Here is a 21,225-nt window from a genome sequence, read left to right on the forward strand (position 1 = left end):
CACCGGGCGCTGCAAAACATCAGGCGGCGCCACCCTTTCTCCACAAAGTTGCCATGACGTCCGTAGGATGCTGCAAACCTCGCACCGTTTTCACCCGAACGGATGGGTCGCTAGTCCAGATTCACCGCCCAAAATGCATTTAAAAGTGAGACAGCTCTTAATGCAAACACTTGGGGACCCACGGGAGAATTAATTAATTAATGGAGGCACCTGACTCCCAGTAAGCCCCGCCCCCGTCTGTGTGGTAGCCTGGTGTAGCAACTGTAGTGCGGCATTCAGTGCACAGCAGCCTCCGAACCAGACGTTGTTAAATGCATTGCACATGCCTACTTTGTCTGGCATGTGTGATGCAGTATAATAAACGTCATATTATATTACACTTGTGTTAAACCATTATTGCAACTGAACAACCGCGTGTGTGTGTGTGTGTGTGTGTGTGTGAGACAGAGAGAAAATGGAAAAACAAGACCCCATAATAACTTGTCTTCATTTATTGCACTCTCAGTATAAATGTAACAGACTTATGATATTGTGAGTCTGACCTTCAACTATGTAAACAATGATATACTATACATATATGATAGAGATGTTTTCAAAACTTTTACTAGCTTAGCTTAACACATTTTAATCATCCACTTCACATCGCCTGCACAAATGGTTACCCATTTCGTGCAAATTGAGTTGACAAACAAATAAATCACTCTGAGTGATACCCAGCAGACGGTCAAAACACAATAGCCACGATTCAAATCTTTAACATAATGTATAACTATTGCACTAAGATACTTATCAAGTAGCCTTTAACATGTGACAAGCAGAAATGTGTGTGAAGAAGAAAATATTTCTTTAAGGTTTATAAATATGGTAAGCTATGCTATTCCTTGGGGTGGGGTTTGGGCCAAGCAAAAAAAAAAAAAGAAGGCCATTAATGCATTACTCCAAAACCAACGGTTACATAATTTCAATGCCCTGCAGATAGCATTCATTTATAGCTTCAGTGTTTTGCATATTTATCAAGAAGTCAATCCTGCCAGTGGTAAGAAAAAAAAGCATTCTGTTCACATGTCCCCATTAACCAACATTTGACATCTTCGGCTGTACTGTGAAAATGATTAATTAATGTTAGCTGCCGGTAGGTAATCAACGAAAGCCACTGATACAACCCTGTTATAGGCCCTCTGGCTCTGGGGGTTACTGTGCAATCTTAGCTGCAGCCCTTCGGGAGGGAGAAGGGAGGAAGGAGGTGGGGAGGCGCTGTTCCTGCGTAAGCTGATCTGTGCAGGGGGCTACAGAGCCAAAAGAGCCAAGAAAAAAAAAAGGCATGTTTGCAATGTTACCACTGTGCAGAAAGCTTATCAGGCATGGAGCAGGACGGGAACCAAATTGAAAATATATATACATTGGCAGAGCAGTGGCAAACCACTAAAATCACTTGACCTTTAAGGGAAATAAATAAGATCAGAAATAAGAAACCAAATAAAAATCTGCGAATGAATTCTTAAATAGAGGTAATAAACAGTTTGATATCACTGGACCAGGGATATGCTGGTATAGATAAACAACTAAACTATACAACTATGAAATTAGTGCAGTGATTACAGTTTACCCCTCTGCAGCCTGCAATCCCGTGTGACTGAAGATGCCTATAAGGTTAAACAAATTTCAAAAATTTTTCTTTGACCCTTTGCTTTGGCTTCACTTTCGGTTCACCGTCTTCTATTTTGTACCACATCCTATTTTTAAGAGTTCTGAGGCTGTGCAACATGACACCTCGTGCAGTTGCAGCAGGCGTGCACTGCTCCTTGTCCCCTGATTGCACCTGTATAAAATACATTTCTGTTTAGTCCTCTTTGAGGCGAGGGGGCTCATCCAGATAAGAGGTCCAGCGATGCAGACATTTTAACCTGACAACACAGAAGGAAAATATTCTGACAGTACAGTTCCAGTTGGGATGAATGTGTATGGCGTGAGTTAATGGCATTTTCTTTTGACTTACAAGCAATGACAAGGAAAACAGAATGGGGGGGGGGGGGCAACATCCATTTGTCCTGCAATAGTACTGCAGAAAATTCTTTGAACAGCATGCAGCAGAACCAAATTACAGTATTGTGGTAGAAAACACTAGTGTCGCAGTCTGCAGGCTACCAGACCATCAACTGCAACTACAGACAGCTGCAAAGAGAGCAAATCCTGACATCGCTGTACAATTTCTCTGCAAGTTGGAGCACAAGTGCCACAGTGGCTCAGCAAGCATTTAGTAAAGCTCGGACTTCTGTGATGACCACATCTATACGTAAAACATTTTCACTTCTTCTTGCAAATTGATCCCCACATGAATCCTAGACAGTCAGCTACCAGTAACGGCTTCCCTTGACACCTGTTGATGAATTCAAGTGAATGTATGCAGGTTTGCTTTACATATAGATGCTCTTGAAAGTTATATTTTGCCTTAATTATTCAGAGTCCGTTCATCTAAAGATCCAAAGTGTACAATACTGCGAGAGCAAACAAAGAGTAGCATCCTCTATTTCTGTAGACAGAACAGTAGACAACATATTCTTATTTTATGAATGCCAGCACTGTTTGGAGACACATGTGTGTCAAACGAACATCATAAATGCACCCTAAAGTTGTATCAGGGTAGACTATCAAGTCCTTGTTTGAGAGGAGAGGTGTATTTCCTTTGAAACATTCATCGGGTCTTAAACTGCCCTGCTCGCTGTTCATGTATGCAGACTTAAGCCGGTATCTGGTGGCAGTTGATCGGGCGTTAATATTACAGTGTAACTCAATGCTGAGTCGAGCGTGGACCTCAAACACATCTGAAACATCCAACCATACTGTCACACCGTGTCTGTGCAACGCCGGCTAAGCAATGATAATTAAAACTTACTGTGAGGTGATTTAATTTCAAAAGAGTGATCTCTAAAGAGGGTCACCATGGACCCTCGCCCCTGTAATAGTACGGTCTTCTGATGGCGTACAAGGCTGACGATGTGGGATTATAGTATACCTATTTCCCGGAAAGTTGCTTCTTCAAACAGCTCTTGAAAGATGTGAACTTCTCCTCCACTCGGACGCCCTGCAAATGTGTGTGAGAGAGAGATGGAGAGCGAAAGAGAGACAGAGAGAGACAGAGCAAGAGAGACACAGAGAGAGAGACCCCCCCCACACACACACAGACACAGAGCGAGAGAGAGGCAGAGACAGACACAGAGAGAGACAGAGACACAGAGAGGGAGAGAGACAGAGACACAAGAGAGACACAGAGAGAGAGAGACACACAGGGAGAGAGAGTGACGGTGAGACAGAGAGAGACAGACAGAGAGAGAGAGAGAGCGAGAGAGAGAAGAGGAGCAATAAAGTAGGGATGAGTGCCACATCGTGTCACTAGGTGGCAGCACAATTTCATACTATTCAACAAATCACCGCTGCAGAGGTGAGATGAGTTTATTTTATAGAAACTGACAAGGGGGTAATTGAGACACGGTGTTCAGGAGGTATTTCTATGTACCGGTAACCAGCGTGAGACAACCTAAGCCATTATGTGCTTACTCAGATTTCTGATTAAACAGGAATGCTGATGTTTGTTTGTTTAAGCAGTGCCATCCTGATGAGTCTGACACGCGCTCTGGTAATCACATATAAGCAACTTGTTTTGATAACAAACAAGGATCTCCGTGCTCAGCATCCACCCATATTTGTCTGTCACCAAATTACATTTGACTAGAATTAGCACACGTCCATCTGCGAGCCTTCTCCCGACGGCTCCCACATATAAAATTGACCTAGGGAAAATGACATGTTGTGAGTATAGTGAATATCACACTGACTGGTAACCCCGGGTCCATCAGACACCTGAAACACGGGCTCCTGGGAGTACGCCGTACTCCATTTCACCATGACTGGCACCTGCTCTCAGACTGGCGAGGGAGGGGTAAAGGGGCTGGCTGGGTATTTGGTCCCTGTCCCCCGTCAGTGTCATAAAAGAGAAGTGAATTGTGTTTAAACATCATGGGCTGTCTTACCCTCCTTCCACGATGCAGCCGGTCCTTCATGACGCCGATAAACTCCTTATAGCTGAGCTTATCGTCATGATCCTCATCAAAGATCCTGAAGACCGTGTTGACCACATGCTGGGTCAGCTTGAGGCCTGTAGCCACATAGACAGCACGAGTGAACTCATCTAAAACGAAGTGAAACCAGCACAAAATTTGACAAAATGAGAACTGGGCTGTGAGGGTTTCATCAGTAGACTAAAAACCCATTTAGATTAAAAGAGACTGCGACGCTTACCTTGCCCAACAGAGCGGCTGGCAAAGTTGTACATCTGCATGGCAATGGTAAAGTCCTCCAGGTTGTTCAGGAACTGGAAGAAGGACCTGAACTCCTCAAAGGTGATTCCCTGCAAGATGAGAAATGTCTTTAAAAAAAAAAAACCTAGTATGTGTGTCGGAGAAAGGAACATGGTTGTATGAAATCAGAATCATTTCTATCAGCCAGGTAGATTTACACATACATGGAATTTGACTCCGGTTTCGTGGCTATCTCAGTGTACTTAACATAGAATATCAACACTACAAAACAACTATCTTCAGATATATACACAAGGATCGACTATAAACAGGCGAAATAAGAGGTGATGAAGTGCAACGGTGCAGGGAATATATCAGAGATGCTGAAATAAATGTTAGCAGGGCAATAATGTGATGTGTAACACGAGATATCATAAAGAGGTGTCACGCAAAACAAACGGCCGTACATCTCAACACTCCAACAAAGCACAGTCACACAATACATAAACCTGCCTCACTTCATCCTGGGGAGGGGGGGGGTCTTTTGGTGTCTGTGAGACCTTGAAGACGTCAGACAGATAAGACATCTAAACAGACTAAGTATACATTGCTGGATTTTCCCTCCGCGGTATGGACACGCTGAGCTGTCAACAGAAGTGGGTGGGTGGGGGGTGGGGTGGGATGGGATGGGTTGGGGGGGGGCTTGTAGCTTTTGGGAAGAGGTCAGCCCGTTTGCGGACTTTTCTAAAGCCGATTAACCCGATACTTAAATAAACAAAAACAAAAGAGATGAATCCCTAAACATCTCAGGTTGGGCTGATGACTCAAACACTGCTCCCATTGATCTCCACTCAACCATCCCGCCGCTACTAGCTTCTTCTCCTCTCGCCGGGCCGGGGCGCCCCCCCCCCCCCTGCCAAAGAGGCGACACACAGGGCTTAACAAATGAGGTAATGAGTAATCTGTGACGCTTTGCTGTTTTAACGTGGTGAGTGCCGCATAATATCTCTCAGGCTAATGAGACCCACTTGATTATCAATGGAGATCTAGCAACACGCTACTCGAGGTGGCTGAGGAGCCGCTAGCCTCTTCTCATGTGGGTCAGCGTGCAGGAGAGAAAACAAATTAAAGCTAAAATGAGCAGGCTTCACTCATCACTTCGTTCCCAGTCTCTAAAAAAAAAAAAAAAGGGAGCGGGTTTTTTTTAGAGACTGGGAATGAAGTTTTCAGCAAGCAACAGAGTACAATCTGGTGAACTGTCATGTTTGAACTGCATATGTGTTATATTTGAGTAAATCCTAGGGGTCAGAACACAGATGGAGAAAACTGAATGAAAAAATAAAACACCTTTTGTGGAGACGCCATGTTAAATATGTACTCGGACATTAAATGCTACGCTAGTCAATACAAGAAAACAAAGCTTTTCAGTGTGTTGTGTGAAAAAAAGATGGTCATGTAGCTGTGTTTGGCTGAAGAGCTGCAGATGGAAGGGCAGAGATAAGATAAGATAAGATAAGATAAAGGTAAGATAAGATAAAGATAAGACAAGATAAACTTTTATTAATCCTAATCCTTGGAGGGAAATTCAGGTCTCATAGCAGCAAAAGCAATGGGAATGAAACACAGGAGAGGTGCAGGTAAGAGCAAAAGTCCAGAACCAAACACACACACACACACACACTCTTATATATATATATATATATATATATATATATATATATATATATATATATATATATAGAGAGAGAGAGAGAGAGAGAGAGAGAGAGAGAGAGAGAGGGGGGGGGGGTACAGAGACAGACAGACAGAGAGAGATAGGGACGATCAGGGTGGAGTCTCGGAGCTAAAAGGACAAAGTGAGGGATTGTGGGATAAAAAGGTATGGGTGGTGGTGGGGGGGGTACTCTGAGAGGAGCATGGGGAGTGATGAGGTATAATGTACAGTTACAGAATGAGCGCGGGGGGGGATATAGAGAGCAACAGCACACCTTATCATCCGGTGTGCTCTGTTGCAGGTTTTCCAAGTATCCGCTGATGTCGTCCACGTTGGTATAGCGAAGGAGGATACGAGCAAAGTCTTCCTCGCTAATGGTGGGCATGCCTTTAGAGTAGGAGAGAAACTCTATCTCGAGCACCTCTGTCTGCAGGTTGTCCATGAATCTGGAGGAGAGGCAGAAACAGTTACTGTTGACAGGAAATGCCAACACTAGTTCGCACACAGAAACACGCAAAGGGAACACTTCAGCACACTGACAAAAGCCACCCGCCTCTGCATTGGAGTGTGTGATGGAAATGAAGGGAGATAAATGTTCCACACAACAACAAAAAAATCAGTGCCAATTTTACACAGTGAAATATTTCCTAACTCCCCAATTGATTTTTTAAAACTTACTTATAAAAATCTTCAAAGTTCAACTCTGCCTTTCCTTTTTTGCCAAAGAAATGCACCAACAGCGTAGTCTCTGTCAAACGTTCATCCACCTGCCACGAGGAAAGAAAACACGTGATTTAGTGGCAGCACGCCGCACCACACAATTTTCCATAATTATCCAAAATCATGTGACATAGAAAAGTTGAAAAATTAAAAACAAGCAAACCACAATGCAATGCAATATGTCTCTGAAAACGTTGTGCACGTTGTGTATTTAAATCAGCATGGGCGATATTTCAGCTTCAGCCATTTGGCTTTGCTGCACTTTGATCACATTTGTATTTCCAGAGCTGAGCATAGCTGGACCAGGTAACCATTAGCAATGACTTTTATTCAACCATGCTGAAAGCTTGTAAGTAAAGTTTTTTTTAGTTAATAACAATACCATTAACTGCCTAAAGTTAATGGTTAATATCTGGCTGTGTCTGAAACGGGAGTGGAGTGAAGGACCTGTATTTCCCATTTGTCCACTGAGCAAACGTGCCATGCAGCGGGCTCAAGTAACATGCAAATCTCTATTTGCAGACACTGCCTCTGCTTAAAATAAGCATCCTCACAAATAAGGAGCGCAGCGGTATAAATCAACCACTCCGTTCCATTGTGTTTGCTTCAACAACACGTGCTCAAGAGCCTGTTGCAACTTTTGAGAGAGGAAAAATTAGCAGCGTTCAGACAGTACAGCAGGACCTGTTCAATAAGGCTCGTGATAGCAACTGGGATCAGTAAATGGAGGGATGTGTTCTGTAGGAGACAGCTACCTCTGACGGATCAGAGAACAGAGCTTGACTTGTACCACGTCTGAGAACGTCCCACATGCCCCTGGACTCTACATGCGGATAGTCTTTTTTAAGGACCTGTGGCAGCAGTTGAAGCAAAGCTGTTAGAAGATATAATACATCTGGCAAATGCTACCAAGTTATAGCGCACGCACGCACACACACACACACACACACACGCACGCACACACACACACACACACAAAACGAGACGGACGGGCAAACACAAACAGCATGCATGACGGCGGCAGGCCGAAAGACTGAGCTGCACAGGCAGAGCAGCAGGAAAAACAAAAGGAAAGAAATGGCAGACATTTTGACAGTCACGCCAAAAGACAGAGAGACAGGTTAACATACAGTCACTATGGGGATGACACCAATATTTCAGAGACGTGCTACGTCTGAGAGTCCGTCAACCATGAAGAGTGCCGGCTTTGCAGTGGCGTGTGCAGGCTTTTGGCAGGAGATTCAGCCAGCGATACAAGGCACGGAAAGCTGCACGGTGATTTATTCCAGGTTAACTAAGTAACTGAATCCATCCAATACATCATCATTTGATACCGAGCTGTTCAGCCAACTGCAGGTTAAGATGCACCTTTCAACCGCTCTTGTGCAAGAGCATCTAACTTTGATTATATAAACTTTCTTGAATAAGATCGTTCTTTGTTCATTGCTAGTAAGCAACCCAACCCCCCACCCCCCCCCCCGGGCCCGTATTCCAGCGGTTGCTGCAGGTTATAGCCTTTCTGATATGTCGCATCAGGGGTGCCGTAGAATCGTGGGAAATCGAAATCTCTCACATCAAAAAACTTGCGGTGTACGGTTCTCGACACATACTGCTGCGGCGCTCGGTGGATTTTGTGACCAAACGGAGGAGCCGCCATACGCTGAATTTCTCAACGAGGTCATAACTCGGCACTCACGCTCGGCAGTAGCTACTCCGAGCTCTCCTCTCCCCGTCCTCTGCGGACGTGAAACTAGAAACTTTACAGCCCCACTGAATCAGAACAGTCAACAACAATTTACTTGTAATGGCCGTCATGCGCACTAAAAAGATCACAGGGCCGTTTGTGTTCTGCGCAGTTTAGCAACGCTATGATTCCTCACTCCCAATTATAAACCAACCTGTGTTGATGTGTGTTGCTTGGGCAAAATCAACACACAACCCAACCAGAACCGGCTGTTGGCTAAAGAGTAGCTTATTTCATAATATTTATTTATCTCATTAGTTTTTTTTTCACCTTCTATGCCTGGAGGGGAAATGTGAGACGGCCGATGAAACAGCTCTTCCTCTGTGCTTCATCACTTTTCGCAAGAGAAATTTATGGCCCGATCCCACAGCTAATTACGGAGAAGGCTTTAATGTGCCGTGCGCTACTCCGATCCCGTCCCATGAAAAGATCCCGATACGCTTGTAATTAGGATATGTTGGGGAAAGCCCAACCACAGGTTTGAAGACATGCTTCTTACGTGAATTTGAAAAGATTCGACTTTTGAACTGTTGCTGCAGGGATACCTTGAGTAGTGCAAAGCGAATCAAAACAAAAAAAAAAAAAGACATACTTGAAGCCCGAGTCTTCAAACAGTAACTGAAAAGCTGAGGGTGTCCCTCTCTGTTAGCTGTAGGCCTAGCCTGTGTGTGTGTGTGTGCGTGCCTGTCTGTTTTGAGAGCCTCGCACAGCACTCTCACTCTGCCCGCCATGGCAATCTTCATGGTCAGAACGCCCCACAAAAGGTAACCTGAGCCCAAATACCACTCTTGAAGAAACTGTAAAAATAAAACATGGGGGTCCGAGAGAAACGCTGTCAGTCTTCAGGTAAGAGCTTTTTGAAGTGGAATCTCCACACCCAAAGTTTGCCCAACTCTGACAAAAGGCCAGTGCATAAATCATCTGTGCTGCTGGGGCGGTCCAAAATATCCTTCACCTACCCTAGCCCCCCAGGTCCCAGGACCACCCAACACACACAAATCTCGACATTGTATTTCAGTTTCAGCCAATGTGAATTAAGTCACACACTGACAAATGCAGATGGTATCATTCCCAGTGACATACTAATTTTTTTTTTTTTTTTTTAGGGAGCAGCACATAAAAGATTTTCTAAAGTAAATAAGACAGCATATTGCAAGGGGGGGATCACATGCAAGGAGCAACATGGCATATTTTCCTTGGGAGCAGAAGGACAATACATACACTGTGTGCGTAAGATTTCCGATGACCATACAGCTGCAGGCTCTAAAATGCAAACAGGGACAGGGTGAGCACGCCGGAGACAGAGCAGAGAAAGAACAGTATTAGATTATCCCAGCCAAGGACCACACCGAACTCATAAAATATGCTGGCGCAGGCGTTTCAAGTGAAAATCACTTTGCAAGCTACCGACTGATGCTGAAGTTTAACGGTGAGCTTTGTATATATGCGACTTGAAAGTGATCCCCCATCGTTATTCCTATTCTTGAGCTTTATGAATAGGCCGAGAGTAGGCCGAGAGTATCCACATTAATCAGCACCATTGTGTCCTCTTCAAATGCATCATCACGTTTCGAAATCTAGAGTACTCATTCTAATGATCTTATGACGGTCATATGGGCTTCGGCTTAATGTAAGACCGCTCAGAGACATCTGCGTTGCTCCCCGGCGTACAGAGTAAGCTTTTCTGCATTTGTGTGATAAGACCTCAAAGAGTCTCCCTTATCGTTTCGCTGAAACCTCCCTGTTTTACATCCACCTGCATGCTGCGTAAGATGAGGCTGGAGAGATGAAAGCCTCAGGCATGTTATACCCTGTACACGCCACATCCAACGCAGCGCAGACCCATACACACACTTTCTCTGGAGGAGAAACGCCTCTTGTGTTTGTGCTCAGGCCTTTTGCAACCCTTTAAGCCCAGGAACTTAATGTCCTTTTAATCTTTGAAACAGGCCAAGGTCCAACCTGCAGTATCGTAGTGGCGAGTATAAAGCTGGCTAAACTATGCCCTCCCGTCAGCATTGATTCTGACACCAACGCCAATATGAATTTGTAAATGGAAACCAGTGGCAAAGGGAAGGATTTTAGGCTTAGGCGCCGGTGCATTTCACATTTCTTCAAACACAACGTTTGGTGAACTCAGCGGGTCCCCTCGCACCCCGTGCGTACCTCTCCTAATGTCACGCCAAGGCGGCGGTCTGTCTAATGCCCACCTGATGATCAGATCGCTGCACGTCCTCTGCACTTTCCTTTCTGTCCTTTTGCTTGCGGAAAATCTCCTCCAGCTAATAAAAAGATATAAAACATTGTGCACGCTGTCACTGGGTAAGGGCTTTTTTTTCTTTTTTCAATTTCCTTAAAAAGATGGGAATCTCACCACCAAGAACTCCCTTTTGTCCACCATCTGATTTCCATCTGCGTCAAACATGTTGAAAGCGATCTTAAAGCCGGCATGGGGCTCTGAAAGACAGAAAGCAGGTGTGTGTATTTATATTTCGTAGATACTTCTACACATAAAGTGTGAATGAGCACTTTTTTCTTTTTTTTGGGGGGGGGGGATATGATGAAATGCATACTGACTTGTTAAGATGCAGAGCAGGAAGAGGTACTCTGTGTAACTGATGACACCTGAAACGCAGAGGAAAAACACACCGGACAAAAACCTTAATCTCTACCATTTTATCCGTAAGACAGCATCAAAAGGTGTTAAGCCGTCGGTTCAAAGTGTTTACACACGTTCAAAGCCGTGCCCCGGAGATGAATAAGCGCCCCAAAGAAACAGTGCCCGCCTTCCGACGAGAAAGGAGAAGAAATCTTCTCCGAGAAGAAGAACTCTTCTCCTTTTCCATTGATAACATCTTAAAAGGTGCCGTTTCCTTCATGCCTGGTGTTCCCCTCGCACAAACGGGGGCTTCACCGCCGAGCTGACCTATCTGAACACAAACCCAAACAAATTTAAAGCCTGCGGCTTCTGATCGTCCTCTGTTTGGATAACACGGCGTAATACATTCTCAAGTGATCTGTCACTGATGGAGGACGCCTGATTTGCCGGGTTTGTGTTGGTCTTTGTGTCCTACAACTCCTTTTGTTGTACGACACAGAGAGAGAGGAAGACTAACTGTCAGGGCCCATCTCAACATACTCAGGAGTGTTGTCCCTTCGCCTCTGAAAGCATTCCCAAGCCTTTGTCTGCCGGAGAAGATAGTGAATTGAGCGCAGATAGTTCTGGGTGACTGGTCCGGGTGTTATGGGAAAAGAATCCAGGCACGGGGTTTTTCTGCAGGTAAGTTTCCAGGCCGAAAAAAGGGGATTCTGAAAGCAACACTTTGTGAACAAACAAGGGTGATAAAGTAAGGTTTAATTGCCACACGTCTACAATTTGCCAGTAGTGTATTGCTGGATAAATGAATAAATAACTAAGAAGATGATTTTTTCCCCCCCGTGTTATTATTTATCATATATTGCAAAAAGCTACAGCCATGCAGCCAGACAAGGGAGGATGTACGAGCGAGAGGCACCCAAGCAGAATCTGGCACTGATGTATGAAAAGGGTATTACACAAGTTCCGCAAAGGAAACCAATCGAAAAAGCCCATTTAAAAATTACCGGAGACAAAGTGCATGATCCCCCCCCGCCCCCTTCACGGTCCTCTCTGTTTGACATGTACGGCCTTATAATGACAACAGATCCCTAGCTTCAAAAAACCTTTTAAGCTTAAATGGATTGAAGAGTGGGGGGGGGGGGGGACTTTCAGGATTCCAGCCATGTTTCACCAATACCACACACCTTAACTCCAGGAGGGAGCACCCACCACCCCCTACACCTACTCCCCCCCACCCCCGCCCCCGCTCCTCCCTCCAATCCTGCCTCTCAGCTCAAATAGATGTTGTTAGACAATACAAAGAATTCCTCAGAAACACTTCATACAGAGTGGCAGTCCGGGAGATGTAATCCAACGCCATTCTTGGGCTTCATAATGTCCATGGTGATCAGGGGGGGTGGCCAGGGGGACGTGCCTCGACATAGCTGGGTTCAAACAGCTCCCTCATTCTCCAAAGCAAGGCTTTGTTCACAGATCAATCCAGCCCTTCTTTTTTTTTTCCCCTCTCGACAAGGCCGCCGACGTTTAACAGCAGGATTAAAAGCCCCAAATCTCAGCATTGGCACTTAGCTAAAGCAACAGAAGGGAATGCAGGACGGGGTGAACAGATGCAGCCACCGGGCGAGTCGGGGACTCTCCAGGGCCACGTCAGACACCAGACACAGGCCGTTTTCTTCATGCTCACATGCGCTTGTGTTCTTTTATGTAGCGTTATTATGGACAGGCATCCTTGAAATACTGTAAACCCTTAAAATTTCACACCCTGCATTTAACGGCAGCTGATTTTTCTTGGGTTTTACGATGCTAAAAAGTTTTAGAAATCCACGGTGACCCTGAATAAGTGCACTTCTATCCATAAGCATGCATTGGCTTGAGGCACTATGTAAAAATGTCCTGTATTTGCATATCAGCAGACTTGGTGATAGCAATCTCCCATCCCTCCCTGTGCGAGTAAAGCTCGGTCACTATTCAGTGAACAGACATTGTTTAGCAATACGCCAACACATATCAACTCATACCAACCCACGGATCTACTGAATTTCAACTGGTACATGGCAACAGATCCATTTATTTAAATTCTTTTGTTTTGTTAGTGACACGATTGGCAGGAAATATTTTCCTCATCTTCCATCTCCAGATTACCCGAGAGCAAATTTACAATATCACTAAACCGACGGAGCGATAAGATAAAATGTGCACCCTGTGGCTGCCCTAGGATATAAAGCGGAAATGATGGAAGGCCCACATGACAAACAAGCAGTTGATGGGAACTTTAGGGAAAAAAAGAAAAGAAAAAAAAACTGAAAAGCTCGAGCTATGTGTACAGCTGCGTTGCATCGTGTTGGCGGATGAAGCAGTGGGTCATCTCACCTCGTTCACGAAGGTTTCTAAACAAATTAGATGAGCCTTTCCAAACAGGCGGGGTATCAACCAGAGTCTTCTCCAATTCCTTTGAGAAAAGAAGAAAATACTGAATTTCTGAAATATTCATACAAAATCACCATGTGGGGTAATTACTTGTCAGTGTTATATTCTGATTTATCAGATCACATAGGAGGTTTTACCCTGATAAAGAGCAGCCTTGCCTTAGGTTTAACAGATTTGAGGGATTGTGGTGGTCTTTGTTGGTCTGTGTTTTTTTTTTTTTTTTTTTGCATTTTAGCATTTATTTACCCGGGGCTCCTTTTTGAGATAAATGTTTTAATGAGAGACATAAAACACCATGCAATGCTATGAGTGAAGAACTACCCACCTTTTTTGTGAGGGACTTCCATTTCCTTTTAGCTAAAAATAGTAAGGTTAATGGTTAGTAGCTGATAGTGTTTATGACTCGGACTTATAAGCGATTCTCAATTCTGATGTTAAATTTCAATGATGAATCCGAAAAGCCATGTGAAACAACCAAACAAAACAAAAACAAAAGTGAAAACAGGTGTGTGTGTGTGTGTGTGTGTGTGTGTGTGTGTGTGTGTGTGTGTGGACAGCCAGACAGGGAAGTGGACAGCAACATAAAAGGTCTGCATCACCGGGATCGCATTGCAATAGTCAATAAAACAGATTAGTCATGAGATAACCTGGAGGCATCGTAAAAACACTGGGTAAATCACATCGCCCTATCGCAGCGCTGCCACGGTAACGATGACAGCAGCAATCCACCGACACGTTTCAAACCCCTGTCCCTAAAGCAAGGATTATTACTGCCTTATGATTGCTTGCTCCTGAGCAAAGTGAGGCACTTAAAATGAACAAGTCAACAAGAAAAGACGATTTCCTCCTCAATGCACTTGTGCATGCGATTCCCCGAGCTGGAGGCATAGGTGTTATATATCGTTTATATCACAGCAAACTGCAGATTTAAGGGAGCGGGTGTGATTCATGCGAGTGAAATTAGCTTTTATTAGCTAGACAGCAATGTTGAGGATAAAGGGGTTAAAGCCAATGTCAGTTCTCGGTTTGGTTCCCAGTGGAATTGGGATCCAATCCAGTTGGGCACAGAACCACACTGGTGTCATTCCCCACAGACCCTGTAGTTGCCACTCGGCAACTTAATTGAGCTCATTGCTTAATAACAATAACTGGTCCCTTGTCTGTCAGCAGTCCTGTCGCAGACCCCATCTCCCGAATGCCTCCTCTTGATGTGTCATTTCCAAACATTAAACTATCATGACCATCAGTGATGTATAATGGTCCTGTCCAAGGCCTCCCTAAACAATCCCTTGGTATGAAAAAAAGCAAAAAAAACCTCTTTATGACCATAATATACCCATAAAAAGGCACCACTATTTCACAACGCATTTGCCATTAGCAACTAGATAAAGATGATGCAATGCAAGGTATTTACATTTATGTTTGGCATTTATTATTCCTCAGTACAGACCAATCTAGGTCACAAGATACAAAATGTAATCAATCAGTAATCACAGTGCCAAACCATCACAGTTACGAGACGATGCCAAGTTGTTTAGTCTGTGTGTCTGTGTGTTTCTGTGAGTTTGTTGCCACATAAATGAGCCATAAAAGTGGTGCAGCTGGTAAAGATATCTATCTTTATGCAGGTGTTATGACTTCATGCCAATCACACCTTAATCTGTGACACTTTGTTCCAGATAAACAAAACTGGCACCTCGCAGATCTCAGGTAACCAGACAACACAGGATCTGGGGCTCATCTGATGACTCCTGTTGTGTTGTCAAGCAAACGGTGGCAATCTAACCTGGTTCATTTCTCCAGAGAGCTATAACTATCATCCAACACAATACGTGTCCTGGAGTTTAACTGGCAAATATGATATCCAGGAAGAAAAGATACACAGAAAATTATTGGTAGCACACATTTAAAACAAATTATGGTACTTTCTAACATGATAGCAGATGATTTAAGGTCATCATTGAAATAAAACTTTTTACTCAGTCATCTATATTTGGAAACATAACTGACCTTAAGGCGGTGATTGATTTATTTTTACTAAATGGATGTTTTGCATTATTTAATTGATAGGAATGTACTCACTCTTGGGCTCAGTCAGGGTGACTGACTCGATGAAATTGAGAGGGGTCATGTAGAGCTGGCCCTCGTATTCCACCGAACTGAACAAGCGGAATCTGTTCTCATAGGATGACATGTATACGTCTCCATCATCTAAATCGTATGGCCTGGGCTGTAACCACACGCACACAGAGTCCAAGCACATGTACACACACACACACACACACGCACACATGAACACAGCTTCGTGAAATAATACTCAAAAGCGATGATACAGTCTGAAAGATGGACTCTGTTATGAAATCCAGCAGAGGCTTCTCTTGTCAGAAAAAAAGCCTTGGTCAGGGGGAACAACAAAGAGGTTCATGCTTTAATTCAGTAATAGGGCACATGTTATGTCAGCCCTATTTTTCATCCCTGCACACCAGATAATGTCCCTACAAATGTTCGAGGCAAGCCAGATCAGAAGGCAGGACTGGTGAGGACGGAGTAGATCTCTCTGTCAGGTGGCTAAGTGCCAGGTCCACTGGGCACAGAGCAAACACCCAGGGAATGCGTGCCCCCCTCCGCTTAACCATTAATCCCCACCCCACCCCATCCAACTCCCCAACCCCTCATCAAATGTCAGCCCCTCTGCCAAAGCGTCGTGTCCAGTTTCCTGTGTCCATGGATTCCTGTGTCTCTAGCCACCAGTCAAGGTTACCTCCCTTCCACCCTGTGGTAGCTAGGAGGGCAGTGATAAAAGGAGTCCAGTGTGAGTGAAAGCTTGCAAAATAGACCCGGTTTACAGATCCTGTAATCCGTAAAAGGCTTTTTCAACAATGTCAGCGCGCACGTCAGAGTCAAATAGACGGGTGTAATACGTGCAATAATGTGCATAGCGTGTCACTACAAATGCCCATCTCTGGATGACAAAGTTATCGTCTGAAGGTGTTTGCGTGCGATAACGTCTAGTATGACAGTGCAATGTATACCATAACACCACATAACTCAAGTCAGCTGTATCTGCGCTTGATTGTGCAAAATTCAAAATGAACAGCATGATAAACGTTCACGTGCATAGCTAATATGATTATGTCACGTGATCTTAGAACGGCCGCCTTCGACCGTTTGTCTCTCCAGCACCAAAGGTCGCGGATAGCGCCCATATGACGACAATATGCACACCGGAATACATCGCAACTGGGACATGAACTCATAATTTCCTCGATGCACTGATATGCTTTGAACAAACGGTTCTGCACAACGTATTCCTATGTACTCGTCGTTACCCCCACCCCCACCCCGATTTATATCTAATTGCCCCGTCCTTATAAACGGCATTAAAGCTCGATGATTGTCCCACTGTACCTTGTCGATCGCGGAGACTGACGGCAACGCCAGATGTAAAACTGTAGCCTCGGCGTGGCTTGCCAGGTCGCCGGGCATACCCCGAAATGAACACGAATAATACGCTATGCCAGCCCCGGTAGCGACGCATGCCCCCGCCGCGGCAAGAAGTTTTAGCGTCTGCGTCGCTTTGGACGTCCGAGATCCGACCGCAAATGTTCCCGCTTTTGACACGCGGAGGAACGGAGGGACGAGCCGACGCAGGGCGGCCATGGTTGTTTATGTTGAGAGACGTGGTAAGCGGAACCCTGCGAGTGGGTCGCCCGGGCCCTGGTTTTCTCGCGAGAAATGCCGTGAGTTCAAAGAACCGTGGCGTGCCAACCGGAGGGACCGAGCCGGTTCTCGCATTAGATCTTCCATTTGCGGGGACTGAGGAAATTGTAGGTCTTTGAAATGCAAGTAGTTGTATTATGGCTAAGTCACCGTGAGTGGGGTTTTCGTTTCGGTGAAACTCTTGTTTGGATAATTTGTTGAACATTTTAAGTGAGTCATTAACTCCCTGCATAAACCTGCCACAGTTCAATCCACTCTCGTATAGAGCGCAGAATAGCGTCTCTCTCTCTCCCCCCCCCCCCTCGTTTTATGCCTTGGGAGGAGGAAAAAAAAATCTCTGCCAGGGCACGTCTTAACTGTGACAGCCCCGCCCATCCTGTGGTTTTGCACCTGCCTCACCACTCCTGCGACTTTGAGCGCAAAACCCTCCAGCAGCTCCTTACCTGCACTGCAGTGATCCGACGCTGGTTATCTCCCCCTTCACCAAACACAGCTGGACCCCCAGACAGGCATCCATCTCTGCTGAACAGGTACGCAACACAAGGATCATCCGAAACGCCGTGGGTTTTACATGACCAGTCGCTGAAGGCTGCTTGAGCTGATGAGGACACAGCAATAGGTAGATTTAGGCAACATTTTTTTATTTTTATTTTTTATTTTTTGAACGATAGAGATTCGCGACGCTGTATGTATGTTACATATCAAGGGGAACACATGTCTTGTCCGTCTGTCTGTGTACAACGGGGTATATGATGTGGACGTAAACATGCAATAGGTGACAGCAGTAGCCAGGTACGACGCAGCTGCACCTCCCTCCGGACCTCCTCGCTGAACTTTACCCGCTGCGGCGCTGACGCGCCGGGACACTTAACGCGATGGCTGAAGTTGGAGGTTTCTTGCACGGCGTGGATGGGGTCGGACACGTCGGGTCCCACTTCCTCCTCACCCCACTTGGGGAAAGTCCAACCCTGCTGGGGGAGCACCTGGTACCAGGGGAGAGGCTCTCCCGGAGCGCTGCCACGGATTTAACTCACCTAAAGGGAATTCTGAGGAGGAGACAGTTGTATTGCAGGACTGGGTTTCATCTGGAAATACTTCCGGATGGTACCGTGCAAGGGACGAGGAAAGACCACAGTCGCTTTGGTAAATATTGACTTACACACTGTGCCATGTACATTCTGGTAGCCCACAAGTATAAACAAGTGGATACATTTGCATATAACGGATACGAATCTTGTTATTAAAGAGGCAGCAGTGGTGGTTTTTATTCTTTTAGTAGATGATTATTATCTCCTAGGTCATAATCTTTCATCTTTGTGAAGTTATGTGAGTAGGACAACATGTGTTATTCCTTCCCAGGTATTTTGGAGTTCATAAGCCTTGCTGTTGGGATGATTAGCATTCGAGGGGTGGACAGCGGACTCTATTTGGGGATGAACGACAAAGGAGAGTTGTACGGCTCTGTAAGTATCAAGCTCACCTGTGTCTGCTTATTCATAGGGCAGCGTCTTCAATTCTGACACACCATATAAGTTTACCAGCAAGCGACACTTATTTCACACCTACCGATCACATTAACTGGAGAATGTTTGATGGGTCACACACTGTCGGATTGTTCCTAAATATCCCGTGCCCCCCTAATTTAAGATTAAAACAGTTCCAGATTATGATGTCCACTTTTTTTCCCCCCCACCATTCAGGAAAAGCTTACCGCCGAGTGCGTCTTTAGGGAGCAGTTTGAGGAGAACTGGTATAACACATACTCCTCGAACCTCTACAAACACGGGGACAAAGGGACACGTTACTTTGTGGCGTTAAACAAGGATGGCACACCAAGGGACGGGACCAAATCCAGGCGACATCAGAAATTCACCCATTTCTTGCCCAGGCCTGTGGACCCGGACCGTGTGCCAGAGCTGTACAGAGACATCCTGGGCCACAGCTGAGACTGGGCAGCATCCCGCCAGACCAGGAATAGCTGCTAGTTGCTGCAGCCCTCACAGGGAGCAGATACGAGGGGTCCAGGGGTGCAGCCGGCCCGGGCTGGTAGACAGTGGAGCCAGCGGCCCGGCCGGTGGGACAGCCCACGCTATGGAGAGAGGCACCAGGGCCTCACCCCCGGAATGCATGGCCCATCTCTCAGCGGCCAGGAAGACAGTCTACAATGTCTGACTTTGTCAATCTGCACACCAAGCATGAGGGGGGCCATTTGTTTCAGAGGCCAGAGTAAAAGTACCTGCATGGGAAAGGTGAAAAGCACCCAGAGGAGTACACAGAGACCAAAAGCAAGAGAAAGAGGCGAAATGGTGCAGGAGCATCTCCTCTGTCTTTCGGGCGGGATGTGTCTGTAGGACACAGAGACGCCATTTGGCACGGAGTCTATGGGAATCTGTACCATCACGAGAATGGCATTTTTACATGGTCACCTGTTTCAGAGAGCCTTAGCTTGTTCAGAAGGACTTTGAAGGAATTCAGTTTATTTTCACCTGTGACAAGACTTATTTGAAAAAAAGAAAAGAAAAGAGCAAAATGTAAAATTTTATTTATTTGTTTTTAGATATGTATATTTATGCAATATATTTATTTATTTGAGATTATATTTTTACAGTTAGATACACACGGCATAGACAAAAACCACTAGAAACTGTATCGATTACATGTAAAGACTGAAACACTGTACGTCTTTTATTCTGAGAAAAGAAAATTCTCCTATTGTGTTCTCAATGGTGAGTTATCATGACTGTAACGAGAAGGAGGGCCGAAAAATCGGTACGAGCCCCGAAACTGTGGAGACGGTTAAGCCGGCAATTGAAATCAGGAATTTGCATGAGTCTGCTTGGTCATCCTAATGAGGAAAGGTCACGGCTGATGATGACTGTTACATGTTATGTAAGAACAGGCTCAGAAGTGCGCCAGCTGAGGACAGACTTAGATCGTTCTTGTCAAAAAATAAAATAAAAACCTCTCAAAACACACCCTAAAAATTTTTTTCCCTCGTTCCTCGTGAGTTTAAACAAACAGTGTGCCTTTTTTTTTCTAAAAGTCCCCAGATTTATTGAGTTTGCAGTGATCAATATTTGGCCGGCTCTGTCTCCCAAATTGGGGCGAGTCTAAACCTATAAACCCACTTACGAGCCCACTGTTGTCCTTCTTTTATGATCGCCATTACGCCGAGGGACCAGATACAGCGTTCCCATGCGTGTATAAAACTTCAAAGCCTCTCCGCCGACTCCTCCGGACGTCCCGGCCCCCCGCCACCACGCGATCAGGGCCAAATAAAAACTGACCTTTAGCTCAGGGCCTGGCGGCTCGGCCCGCCGTGTAGCACCGGAGGTCACAGCGATAAGGATTAAGTAACCTCCGTTGACAGTTTTTTTTTTGGGGGGGGGGGGGGGGATTATAGCCTCGCTGAAAAGTGTGATCGAACAATGGAAACCGAAGGTGGGCCAAGACATCTCCATAAACTGAAACCTTCTGCGGCCCTCGAAAAAAATTTCTCTTTCTGCATCGCTTAATCCCCTCACCTGCCGACAGCTTCAGCACAGTAGAGAGCAGCTCCGTGAAAGCGTTGCATATTTCTTTGGGTTAAAAAAAGAAGAAAAAATGTCTGACGGAGAGATTGTCTTACAATATCCCCTCCTCCTCATTGATGGTTCAATGTATTTATAGGGGCCTGTCTTCAAAGAGAAAAGAGATATGCAACTCTAAGTGCCTGCATTTAGCTAGACACCTAACCGAAAATATGCTATGAAGGAAACGTTGCCGTGCAGGGATACTGGGGTTACAAGGCATATGATCGTTAAACAATAGCTGAACTAGTGATAGCTTTGGGGAAGAAAAAGAAGAAGAAGAAGAAGAAGAGCCACTATCTCATATCTCTGTACTGTTTCCTTTCTGGTTGAGGGGAGATCTGTGTTGAAGCATGAAAGCTAAGCCTGTGATCTCAGCATCCGATTGATGGCAAGCCAGCCGGTGTCTTGATATGGGGAGTCTGCCCCGCTGCCAA

The 21,225-nt window shown here is 45.3% G+C and overlaps 2 protein-coding genes across 2 annotated transcripts; one reads left to right on the forward strand and one right to left on the reverse strand.

Annotated features, from left to right (window-relative positions):
- Nucleotides 1-482: 482 nt before the first annotated feature.
- Nucleotides 483-17,140, reverse strand: micu3b (mitochondrial calcium uptake family, member 3b). The gene is made up of 14 exons (XM_056285323.1): nucleotides 16,908-17,140; nucleotides 15,582-15,729; nucleotides 13,825-13,856; nucleotides 13,443-13,521; nucleotides 11,051-11,098; nucleotides 10,848-10,930; nucleotides 10,684-10,755; nucleotides 9,695-9,736; nucleotides 6,688-6,776; nucleotides 6,284-6,455; nucleotides 4,297-4,405; nucleotides 4,029-4,186; nucleotides 3,014-3,082; nucleotides 483-1,904 (listed from the first exon to the last, which is right to left on the reverse strand). Exons 1-13 carry the CDS (start codon nucleotides 16,983-16,985, stop codon nucleotides 3,014-3,016), a joined length of 1,179 nt encoding a protein of 392 aa, XP_056141298.1. The 5' UTR covers nucleotides 16,986-17,140; the 3' UTR covers nucleotides 483-1,904.
- A 945-nt stretch (nucleotides 17,141-18,085) lies between these two features.
- On the forward strand, nucleotides 18,086-19,165 carry fgf20b (fibroblast growth factor 20b; the record flags this gene model as incomplete). Its single annotated transcript, XM_056276343.1, has 3 exons — nucleotides 18,086-18,362; nucleotides 18,579-18,682; nucleotides 18,920-19,165. Coding segments are annotated over 3 exons (627 nt in total), but the record flags the coding sequence as incomplete, so codon positions are not given.
- Between the last annotated feature and the right edge of the window lie 2,060 nt (nucleotides 19,166-21,225).

The sequence above is a fragment of the Lampris incognitus genome, chromosome 1 (assembly GCF_029633865.1).
Source record: "Lampris incognitus isolate fLamInc1 chromosome 1, fLamInc1.hap2, whole genome shotgun sequence".
Taxonomy (NCBI): Eukaryota; Metazoa; Chordata; class Actinopteri; order Lampriformes; family Lampridae; genus Lampris; species Lampris incognitus.

Bases quoted from the DNA above. Each gene is read 5' to 3' on its own strand.
- micu3b (XM_056285323.1), bottom strand. From the start codon at position 16,985: ATGCCCGGCGACCTGGCAAGCCACGCCGAGGCTACAGTTTTACATCTG. The intron at 10,756-10,847 runs GTGAGATTCCCA...TCTTTTTATTAG, and splicing joins ACAAAAGGGAGTTCTTGGTG to CTGGAGGAGATTTTCCGCAA. The intron at 9,737-10,683 runs GTGGGCATTAGA...TTTGCATTTTAG, and splicing joins TGCAGCGATCTGATCATCAG to AGCCTGCAGCTGTATGGTCA.